Source organism: Labrus mixtus, chromosome 1 (assembly GCF_963584025.1).
Source record: "Labrus mixtus chromosome 1, fLabMix1.1, whole genome shotgun sequence".
Taxonomy (NCBI): Eukaryota; Metazoa; Chordata; class Actinopteri; order Labriformes; family Labridae; genus Labrus; species Labrus mixtus.
Genome location: NC_083612.1, coordinates 36,018,059 through 36,038,980, shown reverse-complemented (window position 1 = coordinate 36,038,980; position 20,922 = coordinate 36,018,059). Strand labels below are relative to the sequence as shown.

At 42.9% G+C, this 20,922-nt stretch overlaps 1 protein-coding gene across 6 annotated transcripts in view; it reads right to left on the bottom strand.

Moving 5' to 3' along the window:
* Positions 1-6,089: 6,089 nt before the first annotated feature.
* Positions 6,090-20,922, bottom strand: part of LOC132978418 (zinc finger protein 408-like) — a 29,258-nt gene continuing 14,425 nt past the window's right edge. For 2 of the 6 annotated variants that reach the window (XM_061043635.1, XM_061043667.1), the window contains 6 exons: positions 19,220-19,425; positions 17,597-18,381; positions 8,997-9,206; positions 8,243-8,366; positions 7,916-8,152; positions 6,090-7,214 (listed from right to left, as the gene is read on the bottom strand). In XM_061043635.1, the coding sequence (XP_060899618.1) occupies positions 6,574-7,214; positions 7,916-8,152; positions 8,243-8,366; positions 8,997-9,206; positions 17,597-18,381; positions 19,220-19,425 (2,203 nt within the window). In that variant the 3' untranslated portion in view covers positions 6,090-6,573. The remainder of the gene's footprint in view (positions 7,215-7,915; positions 8,153-8,242; positions 8,367-8,996; positions 9,207-17,596; positions 18,382-19,219; positions 19,426-20,922) is intronic. The other 4 variants (XM_061043644.1, XM_061043654.1, XM_061043662.1 and 1 more) reach the window with 4 other exon arrangements.

Here is a 20,922-nt window from a genome sequence, read left to right as displayed (position 1 = left end):
AATCGTGCAGGTGGGAGTGTGCCGGTGGAGGAGCTCAGATAGGTAGGGGGGAGCCAGGTTATAGAGCTGAATTATGGAGAGATTTATCACCTTCAATAATGAGTCTCGCTGAGGGTAATGGGGGGCCTTAGTAATCCCCCTCGGTGCCATCTTTAGAGGTAGTAACAGAGGCGTTACAGAGGAGATCAGCTGAGCCAGCGGAAGAGAGCAGTGCTGTGTGGGTGCATGTCTGACTGTGTGTGTATGAGGAGCAACCACCGTGACATGCTGAACTCGTTTGGATAATTGAAGTATGATACATTAAAATATTTGTTTGTGGGGGCGCTGGTGGTGAAGTGGTTAGTGCGCGCGCCCCATGTATGGAGGCTGTCGTCTCAAGCGGGCGGCCCGGGATCACATCCCACCTGTGGCTTCTTTCCCGCATGTCATTCCCCGCTCTCTCTCCCTGATTTCCAACTCTATCCACTGTCCTATCTCTCCATTAAAGGCATAAAAAGCCCAAAAATACATCTTTAAATAAAAATATATATTTGTTTGTGGAGGCCACTGCTGGACGACCAGTCGGACATGTTGCCCAGCTGGGGATTGAACCCTTGGCCTTCTGGTTGAGAGGCGACGACTCTACCAACTGAGCCACAGCCCCCCCTAACCCTAATCCTAACCCTAACCCTAGGTCAAATGATTGAAGATTAATTTATTAAGATATTACTCAGTAGTAAACTGGTAGTATTTTTGAATGGTCGTGCATCCAGCGTCACTGGAAACTGTTGCGGTTAGCGGTGTGAAACTACAACGCTAGTTCCTCATATTTTCGACCACTGAAGCTACAGACCAATCACAGATCAGTGGGTGGGAACTCACTCCCAGAATCGAAACTTAATGTCCGCCATATTGCTTGGAAGCTATGCTAACGGTATCTATGGAGAAAGCTGATAATGGTGAAAAAATATAAATATAGTGGCGAGATGGCTGCTGCCAACAGGCTGGTCTTGTGTTTTGGCTGCTGCAGCCGCTGGCCGCCGGGGCTGTTGCTAGCCACCGGGGCCGCCGCGACACAAGACCGGCCTGTCAACAGCAACCGTCTCGCGGCTGAATTGCTATATTGCTGGCCGCCGCCGGCCTCTGCCAACTCAGCACCCGAGACAAAAGGCCTGCCTGTCGGTGGCGGTGAGGACGAGGAGCTGGGGCCGGCTCGAGCTGGGGCGGACTGGTAATGTCGGTGCTCTCACTGTTTGTCTATGGACACAGACATAGAGTCTGTTTTCTGCCAGGAATTTACAAGATCAATTCTGGAAGAAATCTCTGAATCAGTTGAGGAAATGGTCTTATGTGTTGAAGTAAATCTGTCTGTAAATGTTTTTATTTCTATATTTCTGCTGCTATATTGTGTATTTTTGAGAAACCGTAACGATCGAATTTCCCTCTGGGATTAATAAAGTATTTCTGATTCTGATTCGGAAATCGAGGACCTTAGTGGGAGTGGCCTGCGGTGCTGTGCATTCTGGGATTTGCTGTCTTTCATCCACATGAGCCAAAAAGACAATTTCTGCATTTTCTCGGCCAAGAAGGCACCAACTTCAAAATGTATTTCACATTTCTACTACATATATGACCAAATGTCAATACAGATTCATGTTTCAACGGGTGAAGTATCCCTTTAATGACTGAAATGCTCCTAAGGATTCACTATTCTGATAATTTTTTTCTTTCGGCTTTGCAAGCTTGAAAGTGGTGCCCCCCTTTAATTTAACCCGAGGAAAAATTAGGATATTAATATCTTAATAAATTAATTATGCTACATAATGGTGCCCCATGTGAGGCTAGGAAATAACACAGACAAATAGTCAAACGAATCTCATTGAATAATTCACAGCAAACAAGTTCATGTTCTTTCATACACCCCGATAATCCACTTCTTAATGAATCTACTCTGCTATCCATTGATGTTTTATGTGAGTGCTTATGTGTTTGTTAGGTCCGAACACAGCCGTCACTTCCATTGTTCTACTTCTTGTAGCATTAGATTCTACTCTGAGTCACACCCTTGTGGTTGCTATAGGTGGTTGCCTAACCACCAACTTGGGCCAGTTGTTGCCGCTTGTACGAGGGCTCCATCTGCTGGCCGTTTTAACTAATTAAGTTCTAATACTAGGTGTTCACTTTGTAGCTGTCTTGAGTGAATAGGTTTTGGCTCACTTGTCTCCAAACTAGTGGTTGTTTTGGTTAACCGAGTTTGAAAAGATATTAAACCTTCTGTTCCTTGCAAATACTGACAGTTTTCTAATCACAGAGATTTCAGAATAAAGACGAGATAATTTGTGAAGTAAATTGACCAGTCTTCTTCCTAGAATAGGAATATATTTTTTTTATTGGGCTTGAACTCTAATTTACATTGAACCTCATTTGCCTTATCCCACCATTTATTGAACATAAAGGATTTTAGGTCTCAATTTCGATTCTGGATTACATTTAAGAGTGTAATACTGACTTTAAAATTTAATTTCCAACCAAAATTATCATTATTGTTATTTTTCACACCTGTTATTTTTAAAACAATCCAAATTTTCTTTTGTTTACAATCAATCCCAAATTTATTCGAAACTACAGTAAATCTTATTTTTGATTCACATTTGCAACACTCAATTGTGATCTTAATTCAAAGGTTTCCTTTTTCTTATCACAGATTTAATCTGAATTTCTAAAGAAATGAAAATTTGACTGATTTCCATCCAAAATTTGTTTTCTTTTATGAAGCCCTTTCAATACCATTTGTTTTCAATATTGAGCTTGCCCAATTTTCATTTACAATTTACTCACAACTTTTTTTGCTCTGCTTTCAATAGCTTTGGCTAGTATTAACTAATTCCTTCCCTCTCAGATTGGAACTTTTGCTATAACTCATATTATTATCAATTATTTCATTTTCAATGCTGACTCATTTTGATTTTTATTATTATATATATTTATTTTTCTTGTACATTTTTTATTTCTGCTTGCTCATTTGACAAAAGCTAGACATGGAGACCTCTGACCTTTCAGAACAGGATAGCATAGCTGACTTAATGGAACAGCTAGAGTCTGTTTTGATGACTAAATCCTTGTTCCTTGGTTATATGGCTGAAGTTAAAGAAACTGAACCCTCTCACCTTCGTGACATGATGTCAATGTCAAAGAATGGTCATTGTCATGGCAGCCCAGGAAAAGTATGCCCACCAACTGTTAGAACAAGTAACACAAGGGCATACACGACTAAAGCAGGAGAATAAATCCCTCAAGCTGCAGCTTAAAGAGAAAGACCAGTCCCTAATGAAGGCCAAGAAGCTCATCGCAGAGTTTCAGAATGCTGACACCCTTACACAGGAAGAAGGTGAGGGGGATGATTGAGCTCAAAAAAGCTCTTCAGAAGAAAGAAAACAAGTTAGATTCGATCAAGGATCAACTCACAGCAAACGTCAAACATCTTCACAGGTCAGGCAGCCTCCTCATAGAGGCTCAAGAAGAGATCAACACCCTGACGAGTCAAGTCAAAGCCCAGAACAGAATTCTGGAAGCGGATGAACAACATGTGCGCAGCCTCTAGACCAGGCTGGACAACGCCCTTGATTAGGTAGACATGTTCAGCAACAGAAAAACATGAAAGAGGAAGAACTAGCAGATGTTCAAGGAGAATTACAACTCTCTCTTGAACTAGATCGCCGCCGACAGAGACAATGGAATGAGTCCCTCTCTGAAAAAAAGAAAGACATCCACCCTTCAAAGCAAACGTCCTCTCCATCCGGCTTTCTGGCCGCACTGGATGATCTTCTTGGGCTCAAGGTCCTGGGCCTGTTCTTTACAACGGGGGAGCCAGCTCCCCACCCAGGATCCCTTACGTCCATTAATCACCATTCCTCTCCAGGTCCCGCATTTCAAGACCTGGACAAAATAGCTTGTAACATAACCCGCTTCGAGCCTGGTAGCCAAGGCAGTCTTGATGCCAGCCTGTACTTGAATGACATCGAATACCACCTGCGAAAATTCCCAGGTGCTACAGTCGATGACAAAACTTACTTGGTCAAGATAACGTCCAGTCGACGTCAGTAGCTTCATAGAGCGTCAGCCCGACCATGTCAGCAATGACTACAACTTGCTTTGTCAAGCCTTGGTAGAAGAGTTGTCAGTCTACATTTCTCCGACAGGGCAGGCTGCTGCTCTTGCAGTCAAACAAGAAAGAACTGAGTCTCCTCAGCAGTTCTACAACCGCTTAAGACAAGCTTACTTGGTTACAAAAACTAACCAAGGATGGAGGAGGACTTGAACTTTTGACTCAAAACCTCCATGCCACCACAAGCCACCATCTTGGCGTCTCTGCTTGTCCACGCACCCTCTCCAGTTGAGAACTGCGTGACCTGGCTTTAAGAGGTAGAGAAAATCTCTGCTAAAAAGGCAGAGCCAACACTGTCCTAAGCATTAACACAAAAGATGCACCCCTCGAGCTTGAAGAAACTTCAAAAGGTGTTTTCCATAACACCTTCAAACCTGAAGACAGGCCAACCAATGAAGGCTGCAACTTTCAACCATCAAACGCTCACGGCGATCAAAGCCAGTCAGACTCAAACCGACACTTTCAAGACTCTTGCCGAGCTAGGTTTCCACCCAAACAGTGGGTTAACCGTGAAACCCTTGACAATAGGGCACAGGAGTGGCATCAGAACTACCACTCCCGCCCAAGATACCACCGGTTTACTCGTGACGCGACATGATTTCCCAAACAACCGAATCTGGGAAAATGAGAAGTCACCCCCTCCGATGAAACTTGAAAAGGTTAGCAATGGCACAGAAACTCCTCCCCTTTCAAAGGAAGAGCTAGAAGTTATCAGGCGCCTCCTCAATGGACGCCCTAGGGACAGTAACAAAGCTGATCTTCTTGCAGTTGCCTTAGTGGACCCCAAGACTCCTCCTCTAGACCAGCAAAATGAAGTAGAGGACGGAGACCTTTATCGGAACGTTACTGTCTATTCATTCCAAGCAGACGCGTCTAACGAACCTGAGAACCAACAACTTGAGATAGACCATGACAATGCAGTCCTAGGAGTCAGCGCTAATTCAACAGAAATATCTCTCGATAATGGCCTTGCAGTCACACAAGGTGAACCACTTTTCCAACGGTTCTTGTGTCACCTAATCAAAAAAGGAGTGGCCCAGAAGTTCTACTTGTCAACCACCCTCGAAAATCAGCTTGAGCACGAAGCTCTCCTTGACATGGCAGCCGACGTCACCTTGATGTCATTGAAACTTTTCAATAAGCTATGTAAGCTAGCTCATCAATCCAATAGGGATTTAAAGCTCCAACCATGTACACTGGAGATCCAACCGTATTCCAAATCTAGTAAAATGATCAGAAAGTTGGCACTGGTACAACTAACCATTGCACCAATGACCTTCCTGCACCCGGTTTATGTGTCTTGACTCAAATCCAAATACCGTTATTAAAATTATAGAAAGTATAATCTTGGATATTTTCTTCATTAATCTGCATTACTGTTCGCAATTCCTGTAATAAATTCATATGTAATCATTTAGAACTTTGTATTTATTTAATGATTAAAATGCTCTTAGGGATTCACTATTCTGATATTAGATTGATTCGTTCATTAATTACTACAATTAATGTTTATTTCTTTCAGCTTATCAAGCTTGTGGTGCCTCCCCCTTTAATTTAACTGGAGGTAAAATTAGGGTATTAATATTGTAGGAGCCGATTTAGTGTGTGTGTGTATTTATGTATTGTATTTCAATGGCTTTTGTTTATATGTTCATTTATGTACTCAATTTGGACATTAGGTGGTGATAATTGATAATTTGGGTTAATTGGTCAGGTGGTTGGTTGAGTGTTTATATGTCACAGGTGAACAGGAAACGGGGGCATAGGTGGTGGGAACATACGGTTCTTACCTTAACACAACGTAACACAGGATAACGCAAGTAGGCTATTTAACATAACAAAAGAACGACAACCAACAGTATAATCTCGGATATAACAACTCATCATATCATCATCACGGTTTGTCTCTGCTTCATATGTGACAATAAACTGGAACATCAGAAAGTACTTTAATTTTGGACATTTGTTTATTTTTTATGCGTCAAGAACTTTCCATACACCTATGCAAGTGACTAAAGGCAAGAGAAGAAATTTGGACATTAGATAGTCACTACAAATATCTTAATAAATTAATTACGCTACAGAATTCACAAAATTACTCCAACTGATGTCACTTGTCTTAATAATGTTGTAGATGACCTTAATTACTTAGTTAGCTGTAGATATTTATAGTTCTCCCTGTCGCTGACAGACATCACATTCACTTGACTTCTCTTCTCTGCGCTCCAGTTTCCCTTAACCTTTGTAAGCAGGCTTTGGTGTAAGCTGGAAAACAGTCTCCATTAAGAGCTCAAACAGGAGCAATCAACCGTAGGACATCCCAGCTCTCAGCAGTTATCTGACAATGATTATAATGAAGAACAGTAACAGAGTATTTTTCCTGTATCACTTTGCTCTGTAAATAATGCTCTGATTTCGCTCTGTGTCAGTTACCCCGTGTTTATCTCCACTGTCTGAGCCACAGAACAGACTCCACTCCTTTCCTCCTGAAGGATCAGCAGCTCTCCAACCGTCTGCTGCCCCTGGACCACAATGCACTGCTCCGCCTCATCAGATATAACCACCTCCACCAGCTCTGACCCTGCCCCACCTGGCAGCGAGTTATCGGTTGTGAGCATCAGAGGGGCAGAACTCTGCGAGGACAGATCTTCTGAGAGGATGTAGACAACATCACCCAAAGCCTCCTTCTCTCCTTCTCTTTCTGCTGCATCTTCTTTTCCCTGAATCCTCCTCCTCTTCTCTTGCCCCGCCCTGTTCTCCCCTGGGAGCGAGTACTTCCTGGGTCGTCCTCTGATTGGCTTCTGGTGACAAGAGCGTAAATACACTCTCTTGTTGCTGTCAGTGTCCTCTCCGTTTCCTTTCGGTGACCCCTCCCCCTTCCCGTCCTCCTGAGGTCCTCCCTGTGACTCCGCCCTCTCTTTATTGGCCCCTCCATCTACGGGGTGCTGTGCCTGGTGTCTGAGCAGACTCTGTCTCACGGTGTATGAGGCTCCACAGTGACAACTGAATGGTTTCTTTGCAGCGTGGGAAGTTTTGATGTGTCTCCTCAGTTTGGTGGCCAACGTGTAGCCTGGAAACAGACAGAATCCCGAAAAGTAAGTAATCAAATAAGAATACATGAGAATGTGCGTGTCTGAGGCATCTTCATTACAATAGATGAAGTGTTGAGGTGTAAAGACTGGAGGTGGGTTTCACCACCACAGCACACTTGACAGGGGTTTCCAGGGCAGCTTAGGGCTGTTCCCGACACAAATGGAGAAAACCGTGATCCTAAATCCCTGAGAAGACGGTCTGGCATGGATTGTGGTTGTTTTTAAGAATTAAGTTTTGTACTTTTTATAACTATTTGATAGGACAGTGGCTAGAGGAGGAAACCTGAGAGAGAGTGAGTGAGTGAGGAATGACATGTGTGAAAGGAACCACAGGTCGGATTGGAACCCAGGTGGCCCACTTGGGAGGACTAAAGCCTCTGTACATAGGACGCTACCTGACTCTAGACCATTGGGGAACCCCCTTGCATGGATTGTTATGCAGGATCCATTTTGATTAGTCATGACCAGCAAGTGAATCTGTGTCCGTCCTGAAGGGTAGACTCTGTATTCAGGGACTTCAGAGCGCTGTTTGATTTTATATTTTAATATATTTAAATTTGAATGTCTTATTTTTGCTCTGTCTTGTTTAGGTCTGCAGCTCAGAGGGAACTTCCTTCCAGAATAATTATCTGATCAGACAATGTGAGATTTATTTTATCCTGATATAAGGTGTTCTGACCTTTCCCACAGACAGGGCAGCGGTGTGGTCTCTCTCCTGTGTGCAGTCTCTCGTGGGACTTCAGGCTGTGGGGGTCTCTCAGAGATTTTCCACAGAAGCTGCAGAGGAACCCTCCTCCCCCTGAGTGACAGAACATGTGACGACGAAGCTCGGTCTTCTGAGAGAAACTCTTATCGCAGTCAGAGCAGTGATACGGCTTCTCTCCACTGTGGATCCTCAGGTGAGACTCCAGGTTACCTGAGACACAGTCAGAGTCAGTCAGCTGGTCGCTGCACGTCACAACAGTTTGCAAACCTGAGTTCACCTGTCTGCTAATAAGCTTGTTACCTTTCTGACTGAAGCTCCTCCCACAGTGCTGACAGTTGTGAGATTTCTCCCCCGTGTGCAGCTTCATGTGGTTCCTTAGAGAGCCGCCGTTAGCCAACAGCTTGGGACAGAGCGGACACTGAACCTGAGAGAGGAACATGCAACTCAATCATTTTAAAAACGTTCTGTTCAAACTGTTAACTAAACGCATTTTTGGAACATGTTGTGAGCCTGTTATGGACTCGAATGATTCATCATGAAAATACATTGCAGTAAACAGCTCTGCTCTTTATCATCAGGAGAGTTTGGAAGATAAGTGGACTGGTTTCTCAACTTCCAATCCAACACAATATGGCTTCATACTGGAAGAAACCAATGCACTTTAAAATCAATAAAATTCATTGATATCTTTAGTAAGTAGCCGTGTTATAACCGGGATCGAGTAAAACCAGTGGGTTGTTTTAGAAGCAATACAGCACCTCAGGGTGAGTTCAAGCTCCATATCTTTAATAAAGACTCCCTGGCTGGTTATTGTCACTAAAATCAAACTTTTAGAACGTTGATTCATAATTACTTTCAATCTTGTGATGTTAATATCTTTCTTCAGCATGCACATGTCTTCTCTCCTTTTGTGTACACATTGATGCATATAATGTATGTATATCAGTGTTTAACCTCCACACGTAGCTCTTTGGAATAGTTTGACTCCATCAGGTGGACCGGCATACATCTGAACGTCCACACAGAACCTTTATCAGTGTATACCTCCTCCTACCTTTGGAGTCTGAGTGTAGGTCACTCTGCTGCAGTGCAGGAGGCGGTGAATGCGTAGGGACGGCCGGCGTGCGAAGGCTTTCCCGCAGTTATGGCAGACATACGGCTTCTCCCCTGAGTGTAGCACCAGGTGCTCCTTCAGGTCCCGCTTCAGGCTGTACGTCTTCTCACAGTGAGGGCAGGAGAAGGGACGTTCCCCTCGGTGATTCATCTGCAACAACACCATCATTGGAGTTAAACTGTGTTATTAGCACAGCTTTGTCTCTGCTCTGTGTGTTTGGGGTTAATGACTCAGATCTCAAGCTTGCCCTCGTCCTCTCACACACACGTTTTTTTTTTTTAAATACTTTTTATTTATTTATTTACATGTACAAAGAACATGAGATCAACATGAGTGTTACAGGTAAAATCAAAGTATTCTTTTACACACACATCATGGTATAATGTCATACTATTCAAGGTGCATACACAATACATTTTTCCCAGCGTTCAATGCATTTCTCCAACTGAAGTCTTAAAACAAAAGTAAGTCTCTCCACACAGTAAATTTCTTGAATGATCCCGCGCCACTGGTCCAGTGTTGGAGGGTCTGGTTGCAACCATTTCCTAGTTAGAGCTTTCCTACTACTTGCCAAGAGTATCTTCAATAAGTATTTATCCTTCTGTAGGACTGTTTCCGGTATTTTACCGAGATATAAAGTTACAAAAGAGAAATCTAAATCCACCCCAATTATTTTATTGATCTCGGTAGCCCCCTCTCTCCAGAATGACTGGATTTTCGGACAGGCCAAAAAAACATGAAAGTGATTAGTCCAAATGTGTCTGAAATTAACTCATAACTCTGAAATTTTCTGTTTGAGGTGAGGGAACAAAAGGACGTGATACCTCTCCTAACCCACTGCTTAAAGCCCCCGTCCAATCTAGCAGGTTCAAATTCTGGATCATATGCAACCCAATTCAAGACCCCAGCCTGTTTCTCTATTTGTAACTTCCTCAAAACCTTAAACCAGTGGTCACCAACCTTTTTAAGCCCAAGATCCCTGACCTCAGCTTTGGTGAAAGGCAAGATATACCTATTGAGGAAAAAAAGACAGCCCAGATTGTACTTCCAACTTGAGGCCTTTTATTTAAACTAATTGTATTTGAATTACATGAAATGTGTTGGTCCAACTTTCAAACTGTTGCTACCAAGAAAACAGTAACACAAAATAAATGCATATGGCTCATTTTCCACTTGTATGAGGAAATTATTGTTTTCATAAAAGACAACAAAGAAAAAAAATCTCCACACTTGAAGTGAGCAGATCATATTAAGTGCCATTGTAAACCATTTTGCTTTCTAATTACATGACATGCTTTAGTTCAAATTTGAGAATTTTAGCACCTAAGGAAACATTAACAAAAAATAAAGGCTTGAGGCTTATTTTCCATTTGTATGAGGAAATTATTTTGTTCATTGAAAAAATCAACCCACTTGCAGTGAACAGATCATATAAGTGCCATTGTTGTGAACGTTTTGCTTATCAATTGAAGCTTCATGCAAGTTAATACATTTAGCCTACCATGTGCATTTTAGAAAGTAGAACTCTAACATGTGCTAACAAAATGCTTAGTCAGTGCAATTAAGATAGTGCAGTTATGTGTCCCCTCCCATCCTCTGCATCACTTTTCACATCATCAGAAGGCAAAACTGTTGCAGTCATGCTACTCACTCAACTCAGTGGGATGGCCGTGACTGAATACTGTCTATGAGTGCCTTGTAGTTTGGCTCTTAGCTACAGACAGCCAGTCTGAGACAGTCAGTGAGGTGTCTGTCAGTTAGGCAGCTCCTGTACTTTGTTTTGATTATTTTCATTTGTGAAAACGCCATTTCACAGAGGTAAGTGGATCCAAAGTAGGCACTCACTCACTGCACATGCGGTGAGAAGAGGAAACTTCTCTCTGCTGACAAGTTCCCAAAAGTCAGTGTCCCTTGATCTGTCTTTCAGCTCTATGTCATTTTGCAAATCAACTATCTCCAAGTCAACTCCACTTTGCAAAGAAAACACTTGCTGGAATTTGGCTGATAACTGTTCTATATCAATGGGCAGGAATGGGTTTGAGACGAATGCAGCAATATCTTCCATGACGTCTAACTCACCAAAACGCCTATTGAACTCTGTCGCCACTTTGTCCAGGTGAGCACAGTACTGCTCTGGGTGAAAAGCATCCTTGACTTCGATGGCCTGTGACATTTTTTCCAGGTTGGAAAAGTGTGTCAGCGTCCCGTTCTTTAGATGTGTGGTCCAAACACCGAGCTTGGCCTTGAACGCATTCACTGCGCTTATCATGTGGGGCAGGTGTCGGTCTTAACCCTGGAGCTCGTTGTTTAATGCGTTCAGTTTTGCCGTTAGGTCTGTCAGAAGGTCCAGGTCCAGTAGCCACGCATCATCGGACAGTTGCTCGTGCTCCTCGTTCCTTGTCGACAGAAAAGTCTTAATCTCTGGCAGCAAATCAACAAAACGCTGCAGCACTTTGCCGCGACTCAACCACCAGACATCAGCGTGGAGAATTAGGTCTCCACATGCAGCATCGAGCTCATCCAATAACGCCGTGAATAAGCGGTGCTGAAGCGCTTTTGCTCGAATCGAATTTATCAGTTTGACCACCAGTGCCATTACATGAGAAAAGTCCAGGACCTTCCCAGCTAAGGCCTGCTGATGAATAACACAGTGGTAATTCACAAAGTCAGGAAAATCGGGGTCATTACGACACAGTGCTACGAAACCAGCGCGCACACCGCGCATTGCCGGGGCCCCGTCAGTAGTAATAGCAACCAGTTTATGAATGGGGATGTCGTTTTCACTGACATATTTTTTAAACTCATTGTAAATATCCTCACCCCTCGTTCTCTCTTTTAAATGCAAAAGAGTGAGAAAGTCCTCCTTTGTTGTAGAATCCTGGAATGCCATTCTGACAAATACAACAAGCTGAGCCGTGTCCATTGCATCCTGGGATTCATCGAACTGTAAAGAAAAATATTCACAGAGAGACAAGTCTTTTAACACTTGTCGATCCACGTCCTCCGACAGTGACTCGACCCTCCTTGTCACTGTTGCAGGGCCAAGTGGTAAACCACGGAGTGCGTTTTTGATGTCAGCTTTGTTTTTGAAGTCGTTGAAAACAGTCTCTGCGGTAATGGCCATTGCTTCCTTGAATAAATCGCTATCTGTAAAAGGCTTCTTGTGTTTAGCCAACAGGTGGCTTATGCGAAACAATGCTTCAGCAGCGGCCTTATTTTGAGCAGCAGGTTTTGTGAAAAGCGATTGCTGGGTCTTCAACCCCGATTTTAATTCGTCAACTTTCCTTGCCCGGATGGCGCTCTTTCGGGGGTAGCTTTCTTTGAATTTCTGGTGGTTGGTATTGTGGTGCCGCTCCAGGTTTCCTCTCTTAGACAATGCTTGTGTTTGGTGGCACAGCATACCTACGCGATCGATGGGTTGGCGACCACTGCCTTAAACCATAGCTTAAGAGTGAATAAAGTCCATCGATTCAAGCTGTTATAATGTCTTTCAGCTTGGCTTTTATTTCCTAGTATAGATTGTATTGGAATTTTTATCTGTGTACTTTCCAAGCTTTTCCATTTGGATTCATAATTTGGAGCGCACCAGTATACTAAGGGTTTCAATTGCGCAGCATAATAATAATCCTGTAAGCATGGTAAAGCTCTTCCTCCCTTCTCTTTTTTCAGCTGCAGTGTCTTAAACTGAACCCTAGGTCTTCTACTGTTCCAAACGAACCTTGAGATCCAGGCATTCCACTCATCAAATTGTTTTTGGGGTACCTCTAGAGGCAATGACTAGAAGAGATAAAGAAGCCATGGTAACACATTCATTTTAATTATTTCTATTCTATTATTCATATCTAGTGGGAGGAGGGTCCATCTAGAGATGTCAGATTTGATTGTTGTCAAAGTTGTTTTTAAAAAGTTGTGACATATCCTTAGTAAGGTTTATTCCTAAATATTTTATTTTGGGCGAGTCAGATTTGAGATTATATTTCCCTTTTGTATCTGGATGGGGAGTATAATTAAATGTGAGGGTTTGCGTTTTTTGAATATTTAGCTTGTATCCAGAATATGAATTATATTTATTTAGCAGGGACATCAATTTAGGGATGCTTGAGTCTGGGCTTGTAATAAAAAGCAGAACATCATCTGCAAACATACAAGTCTTATGTTATTCTCCTCTAATCATAATCCCCTTTATCTCAGAGTCCTCTCTAATTGCTTGAGCCAAAGGTTCAATAAATAACGCAAATAGGGTCAGACTCAGGGGACAGCCCTGGTGTGTCCCTCTTTCCAAATGAATAGTTTGCGACAGGTGTCCATTGACCCTGATCTTGGCTGTTGGAGAGAAGTATAACGCTCTAATACATTGAATAAAACCGTCTTTGAAGCCAAATCTTGCAAGCACCCTGTATAGATATTCCCAACCCACCGAGTCAAATGCCTTTTTGGCATCTAGGCTGACCAACATTGCACTGATGTTTTCTGATGTAATATGACTCACCACTTGTAGTGTTCTACTTAAATTATCCTGTGTCTGTCTATTTAATGCAAAGCCTGTTTGATCTAAATCTACCAGCTCCGGGACAATGAATTCCAGTCTCTTAGACAGGATTGAAGCAAATAATTTATAGTCTACATTCAAGACTGATATTGGTCTGTATGAGCTGCATTCCTTTTTTATCTTTTCCTTCTTTCGGGATGATAGAGATAACTGCTTCCTTCCATGATTGGGGGGCTTCCCCTGTTCTCAGTGTATGATTAAAACAGTTAAGCAGAACAGGTGTTATTTGAAGTTTAAATGTTTTATACCACTCGGACGGATATCCATCTGAACCCGGAGCCTTATTAGCTTTCAATCTTGAAATGGCTTTATTCAGTTCTTCTGCTGTTATCACAGCCATAATTTCTTTATTTTGTTGTTCTCCTATAGATGGTAGGTCTAGTGAACTTAGAAAAGACTCTATTGTTGTAATATCTGCCATGGCCAGTTGGGTATATAGGTCTTTATAATATAGTTCAAAAGCACGTTGAATATCCTCAACTGCAAACCTTTTGTGTCTTGGGATTCCTGATCTTATAAATCGTATTCTTTCCCCGTTGTTTTCGTATCCTCCAGTAAAGTAGTTTCATTGCCCTAGGCCCCGTCTCATAATACCTTTGTTTGGTAAATTTAAGTTGTTTTTCAATTTCCTCATCATATATACCATTTATATCTTGTTTAATTTAGTTTATTCTAGTTAATATCTGAGGATCTTTTGTTCAGTGTGTCTGATTTCTAATGACTTCATTTCCTCTTGTAGTTCAACAAGTGAAAAAAAAGTGCCTTTGCAGCGTCCCATAAAGTATTTGGAGACACCTCTCCATTATCATTATTTTGTAAATATGTTTCAAATTCCTGTTGAATCTGTTTCTGTACTGTTTTGTCATTTAAAATGCTTGTATTAAGTCTCCAAAGTGTATTTTTCCATTGATTAGTTAGGTGCAGGGTTAGGTACACCCCTGAATGATCAGATACGTCCCTAATCCCTATCTTACAGTCCCTGACTCTGTGCCAGTCTGATTTGTATATAAATAAATAATCAATTTGTGAATATACAGAGTGACATGGGGAATAATAGGTGAATTGTTTTTCTCCTGGATGAGACTCTCTCCACACGTCAATCAGACCCAGCTCTGCAAGCATCCGCTGGACTAAAATGGCATTTGGACTTTTCTTTTTTCTTTTCATACACATTAAGTAAAGTTACTTCTACATTGTCTAATTTGCCCTTTACTAAAACAAATCTCCCTTCCTTATCTTTCACTTCTGAAATAATTTCAAAATTTACTGCATTAGGGATCAGTATGGTCACTCCCCTCCTGCGGCCCATTTATGAGATGAGTAATAGGTATTTTGAAATCCAAGTTTTTTAAATTTTTCATGTTCTAAAGAAGACAGATGAGTCTCTTGCCAAAAAACTACCTGCAGCTTTTCTCGTTTCATTTTAGCTATAATTTTACTCCTTTTAATGGGATTATGCAGCCCATTGACATTTAGCGTGACTATCTTATATTCCTGATGATGCATATACTCCTTTCAAACTGTGTACACCTGTGTAACATTACCCATGATATCCCAAACATGAACAATGAACAACAAAACAGAAAAACACAAACCAAAGACTTCCAAGTCCAAAGTTCAAATAAAACCTCAAGTTGAGAGGAGATCCTCGCTTCTGTCGAGGGCCTCTCGTAGGTATCAAAGAAGATAGTCTGCATCGGTAGCATTTTCAAGTCAGTTTCCCCAAAACCGGTATAAACCTCCATATTATCAAGCTCAGTAAATAATAATATTAAGTCTCTTTGTAAATTGGCAGAGAGTCGAGAAACACAAGTATTGTCTTCTCAAGTATAAGGATAGGAATAAGCACTTATAGGAAAGAAAAAATTAATTCCTAGGTAGATTGAAAATTAAATAAAAATGCAACATAGGTAAGTTTGAGGAAGTACTTAAACTCTCATATTAAGTAGACAAAAGTCAAAAAGTCAAAAGCCCAAGCGTTATCATCTTAAGTAGGCCTATATAATTCCAATTTAGGTAGAAACAGAAACACTATAGTATTTAACTCTTAAGTATAAGGTTCAACTTAAACAAATCTGGGTATTTATAGTAGTAACTCTCCTGGTAGACTGACTAGAGCGCAGTAATATGTCATCCACTTTACATGGGAGTTAATAACACTTTTCTTTTGAAGCCCAGTGTTAAAGATGAGGGTCCAAGCTGGGGGGTTAGTCCCAGATGACATGATGATATCTCAATTAACAGTCACTGGGTTTACCTTCTATAGAGGTACATGGCTCCAGCCGGTAGCCACTCACCCCGCGATAGTGTGGAGATGTTTACCCTCGGGCGCTTCACTCACCAGCAACAGATGCTCCCAGTGGAGTACGCTGAAAGCTCCGCAGTCTCTCTCTTATCCACCTGTGGTCCACTACCTGTCTGCGGCGATTTGCACCTGCCTTCTCCCACGTTGCCAATCTCCGCTGCTTCAACGCTGCAGAGTCTGGCTCCTTAACGTTTTCCATAGGGAATCCTCTCTTCTTCAGGTCTTTAGCCGCCTCAGCCGCACTCTAGTAGACCTGGGTGCCGCTGTCAAAAAAACACCTTCAGCTTAGCTGGATGTGGCGTTTGGAAGCGGATTCCTTTGGCTTTGAGCACTCTCAGTATCCCCTTGATCAAATCTTGATCAAAATAAATCCTTTTCCCCTCGTAGCAAACATCTTTCTTTCTCCACGTAGTATGCAATACTTGTTCTTTCACTCTGAACTCGAGGAAGCAAATCACCAGTGATCTAGGCGGTGCGTCTTGGGGAGGCTTTGGGGCAAGTGCCCGGTGACAACGCTGTATTCCGAGGTCCATGTCCGCGACCGGCAGTCCGACTGCTGATTTTATTAGCTTCGTTACAAACTCTGATAGATTGGACCCCTCTGATCCCTCCAGTACTCCGCATATACAGAGATTGTTCCGGCGTGAGCGTGCTTCTAGCTCGGTTAGCTTAGCCTGCAGGACCTCTTGGTTCTCTAGAGCCTGGGTGAGAGCCTCCTTCGCTACGTGTCCCATTCTTCAATGTCAGATATACGCTGTTCGGCATCTGTCACTCTTGCTATGGTAGCCTGTAGCTCACCTGTAGTTTCCGGTTGATTTCTCCTCTAAACTCGTTCAACTCCTTCTTCATGTCGTTACGAAAGGAAAGTCGGAATTCACTCATTTCACTTTTAAGATCCGACCTGAGAGCACGAATCTCGTTATAGATGGCCTGCATGACGGGCTAGCTACTTTGTCAGCGTCGCCATTGTTCTCATAGTTTTCCTCCTCGCTGTATGTTTCTTCGACTGTCTCTCCTTGACCACGTCTTGAGCCTTGTTTACATTTAGTCTTTTTTTGTTTATCCCCCGACCGGTTGGGAGCAGGGTTTTTAGGCTGCCATTCGCTTCAGCGCCACCGGAAGTCCCCCTCACACACACATTTTTAAAAAAGAACTATTTTTTATTCATACAGATAACTGATTCAGATAAAACAGGAAACAACAGCTAACTTCGTGTCAGCCGGCAGAAACAAAGAGGACAGAAAATGATTGAGCGACGTCGTTCACGAGGAGGACACAGAGAGGAGCAGGCAGGAGAGAAATATAATCTGATATTGTTGGCAAATGTTGCCTGATCAATAACCACAAATGTCAGCACAGAAATGTCAAACATATGATTGTGCTCAATTAGAGAAGAAAATCCTCCTTAAAGTCAGTGTCAGACTACAAGAGTTTAAAATCAGGCACATGAAGAGAATCTGAACAGATCTTCTTCTCTATCATCTCAGCATGCTCACACTAAGTTGTGACAATAATGACTCATCACAGACTGCAGGGTTTTATTGAGGATATCGTGCCCAACGGAAGGATGCACCACCTCACGTAAACAACAGAGTTGGAGGTTAGATTTGAAAATAAAGACATGAAAAGGGAGTTTGGGTGAAGAAAACTCTCTGAGGAGACACGGACAGCATGAAGAAAGTTTACCTGATGAGCTCTGAAGCTCTCTGCAGATGTGTAGCTCCGGTCACACTCGTCGCACCTGAACGGTTTCTGGTCCGTGTGGCTGAAATGATGTTTCTTTAAGTGTCCGATCTGAAAGAACTTCTTCCCACAGCTGTAGCATTTGTACCTCCTCTCTCTCACTGCGACGGGACAGGTGAGCCCTGCCCCCCGCTCACTCTCTGCAGGCGCATCGTCAGTGTCCCGTTCAGACGCCTTCATGGACCCCACCCTCCTGTCTGTGGTGGACACACTCTGCCCCTCTGTCTGTGTGGGGGGATCAGGGTGCTGTTTCCCACGGTTAGAGCGGCAGTGAACACGTCGTGGTTTAGCAGCCAGGCGGGAGCTGCAGCGGACGGGAGGAGGTGAAGGGAGGACGCAGGAGTGGAGGTCATTGTTATCATTATTATTACAGCCTGTGTCAGCTGTTCGGACTCTGTGAACGCTCCTACTCCTGTGGGAGCTTAGCTTCCTCCTCCTTATACATCTAGGTGACTCTCTGTGCTCCTCCTCCTCCTCCTGTCTGTCCTCCTCCTCCTGTCTGACGTCCTCCTCCTGTCTGTCCTCCTCCTCCTGTCTGACGTCCTCCTCCTGTCTGTCCTCCTGTCTGACCTCCTCCTCCTGTCTGACCTCCTCCTCCTGTCTGACCTCCTCCTCCTGTCTGTCCTCCTCCTCCTCCTGTCTGACCTCCTCCTCCTGTTTGTCCTCCTGAATGATTGACATGTTGGTGGTGTCTGGCTCTGGCTCTCTTCTGTGCTGCAGCCTGTGAACTGTTCAAAGATGAATAACACTAAATCAATGATGAAGAAAATCACATGTTTTCTGTCAGTCTCCAAGATGTCATTTCATTAACATATCTGGATCAAAAATTGACGACATGACAGCTCCCCAAAAGTGATGCCAAAATATTTGTAGCTCTTCCTATTGATATAATGCAGTCATTAGCTCCGCCTCCTACATGTTAACAAATTCAAACTATAAAAGTTAAACTACACATGACTTAAATGTTTCTCAAACATTGTTTGTGTCATTAAGAAGTTTAGTTTTAATTCGTTATTCAAGTATAACACACCATGATTGCACAAAATCTGCCTCCAAACGTCCTGGGGGGATTTTGTGATAATTTTTGCTCAGCGAGAGGAGGTGCAGACGTGCCGTCCATCTTTATATACAAGCATTGGTTTAGCTGCTGTTTGACTCTAAGGGCGCACTTACACTCTGCAAAGTTTTCCCGTACCATGCTTAAGCACGATTGCCGCCCCTTGTTGAGGAAATTACTAAGAACTTGACTTCACACACGCGACGATTCAGGAGACTCATATGACTTAAGTTGAAGAAAGTTTACAGACAAAAATACTCCGGAGGAGAGATGGAGTAGCAGAACACGTCTGAAGCTGTGTCCATGCTATGCCAATTCTCCCAAACTCTTCCACAGGCTTTGCATATACAGAAAAGACATTATTGATGTCAGGGTCATACTGACCTAAACTAATCTGTGAAGTCAATTTGGAACTTGGAATATATGTCTGAGTGTGTGTGTGTGTGTGTGCGTGCATGTGCACAGTATTTTTACCAATGTGTGTGCGTGTGTGTTTACAGTATTTTTACCTGTGTGTGCAGCGTCTTGTCCGCCATGTTGATCTGTCGTCATTATTTTCCTCGGCGTATCGTCGTACTGCAGAAGCTCTGACCCCGGCTGGATGTCCCGACACACACGCAGACACAAGTCCACACACTCACACACACACACCTCTCCACAGACACACCGCACGGTCACATTCTGCAGGGCTCTGCTCCGCACCTGGCAGGCAAACCTGATGAGGAAAAAACAGGTGAATGAATGATACACTCATCATCGTCATTGTAACAGTATTTTAAACTACGTGTGCATGTGTGTATTTCTGTCAGAGACACAAATTAAACTTTAACACCAAGAGGACTTCAGAAAATAAAATTCATTTGCGGGGAAATGCTCAGGCAGCACCGGCTGCTGAGGTCGCGGGGCCGGACGATGCTGAAGCTCGGCCGTATATTTGGATTCTTTGGGTCTCTGTGTTTCTCATTTGATAACTTTCATAAGGTCTTTCTCATATTTTTACAACCATGATCAAACCATTTATTACTTAATTGTTTTGGTTTTTGATTAGATGTTTTCAGTATTGATAGAAATGCCAATTTATAAAAATTTACTTGATCAACAGCAGAATTTTTTCCATCTTTGTTTTGGGGAAATGATTTGGAGAAAAATAAATCAATTAGATATTTAATTTGAGGATGTTCAAATGCTTTTTGGTATCTCTCTGTTGTTGGACCTCAGCCATGTGTGCTGTACAAATGACTTAGGCCTGTATTGCAGTTCTCAAGCCTGACTAGAGTTGTTTTGGAGGGAACTATACAAAGGAGTCTTAGTCCCAGCACCCCCCAACAGCAACTAACAAATAGGTGTGAAAAGTGGGGGGTCTGAATTCTCTATCCCCATTGAGGGAGGCCCGAGGTACAGGCAGCCCCAGTCCTTCAAAGCAATCGCCTCACACATATGATGGACTCCAGCAGTCTAGGAGACAAACCCTTTCCTCCTCTTGACTTACATAGGTTAAACTCCAGAGCTGAGGTTGCTCAGTCTAGGTAGCTCTTCACATGCTGAATTCAAGCATCAGAGGATTCAGCTGACTACTTCCACGGCATATTTTTAAGAGTTTTGGGCGCAATCAGATGCTATCAGGTTCGAGCAAAAAGGAGAGTTTCTTTCCTTTGTGTCATTGAACGCAACTAGACTGGAGCGCTGAAGAAAAGCCCACTGAACCGTGAATCCACAAGGACAAATAAAGAACTCGGCTCCTGCAACCAGAAGACCACAGAGCAGTGCTCTGGTCGAAGATCTGAATCCTGCTACCCTCCTCCTACATCTGCCATGAAGGAAACTTGCCTGAATCTGTTGATTTAATAGTCAACTGAGTGGAGATCCAACCAACTTTGCAATGATCACCAGGAGTTAGCCCAAGTAAGAGCTTTGGTCTGGGCAGAAATAGTTTCAGAAATAGTTATGTTTCTTTTATAACCACTGATAATTATGCATCATTGTTGACGAGAGGTCATATTCTGTTTATTATCTGTTGTAAGCTGCTGCATTTGTTTTATTGTGATGAACTGCTGTGTTCACCTATGTATGTAATGCTATGCTAGTTTACCTTCAGTCAACGGCTTTCACAAACAGAAAGACCAGTGTACCCGCCGTTGAATCAAAGTCCGGCCACTGGCTTTCTGGTGTTTAAGTAACAGTTACTGAACTCAGCTCAGAGAGCTCAAACTAT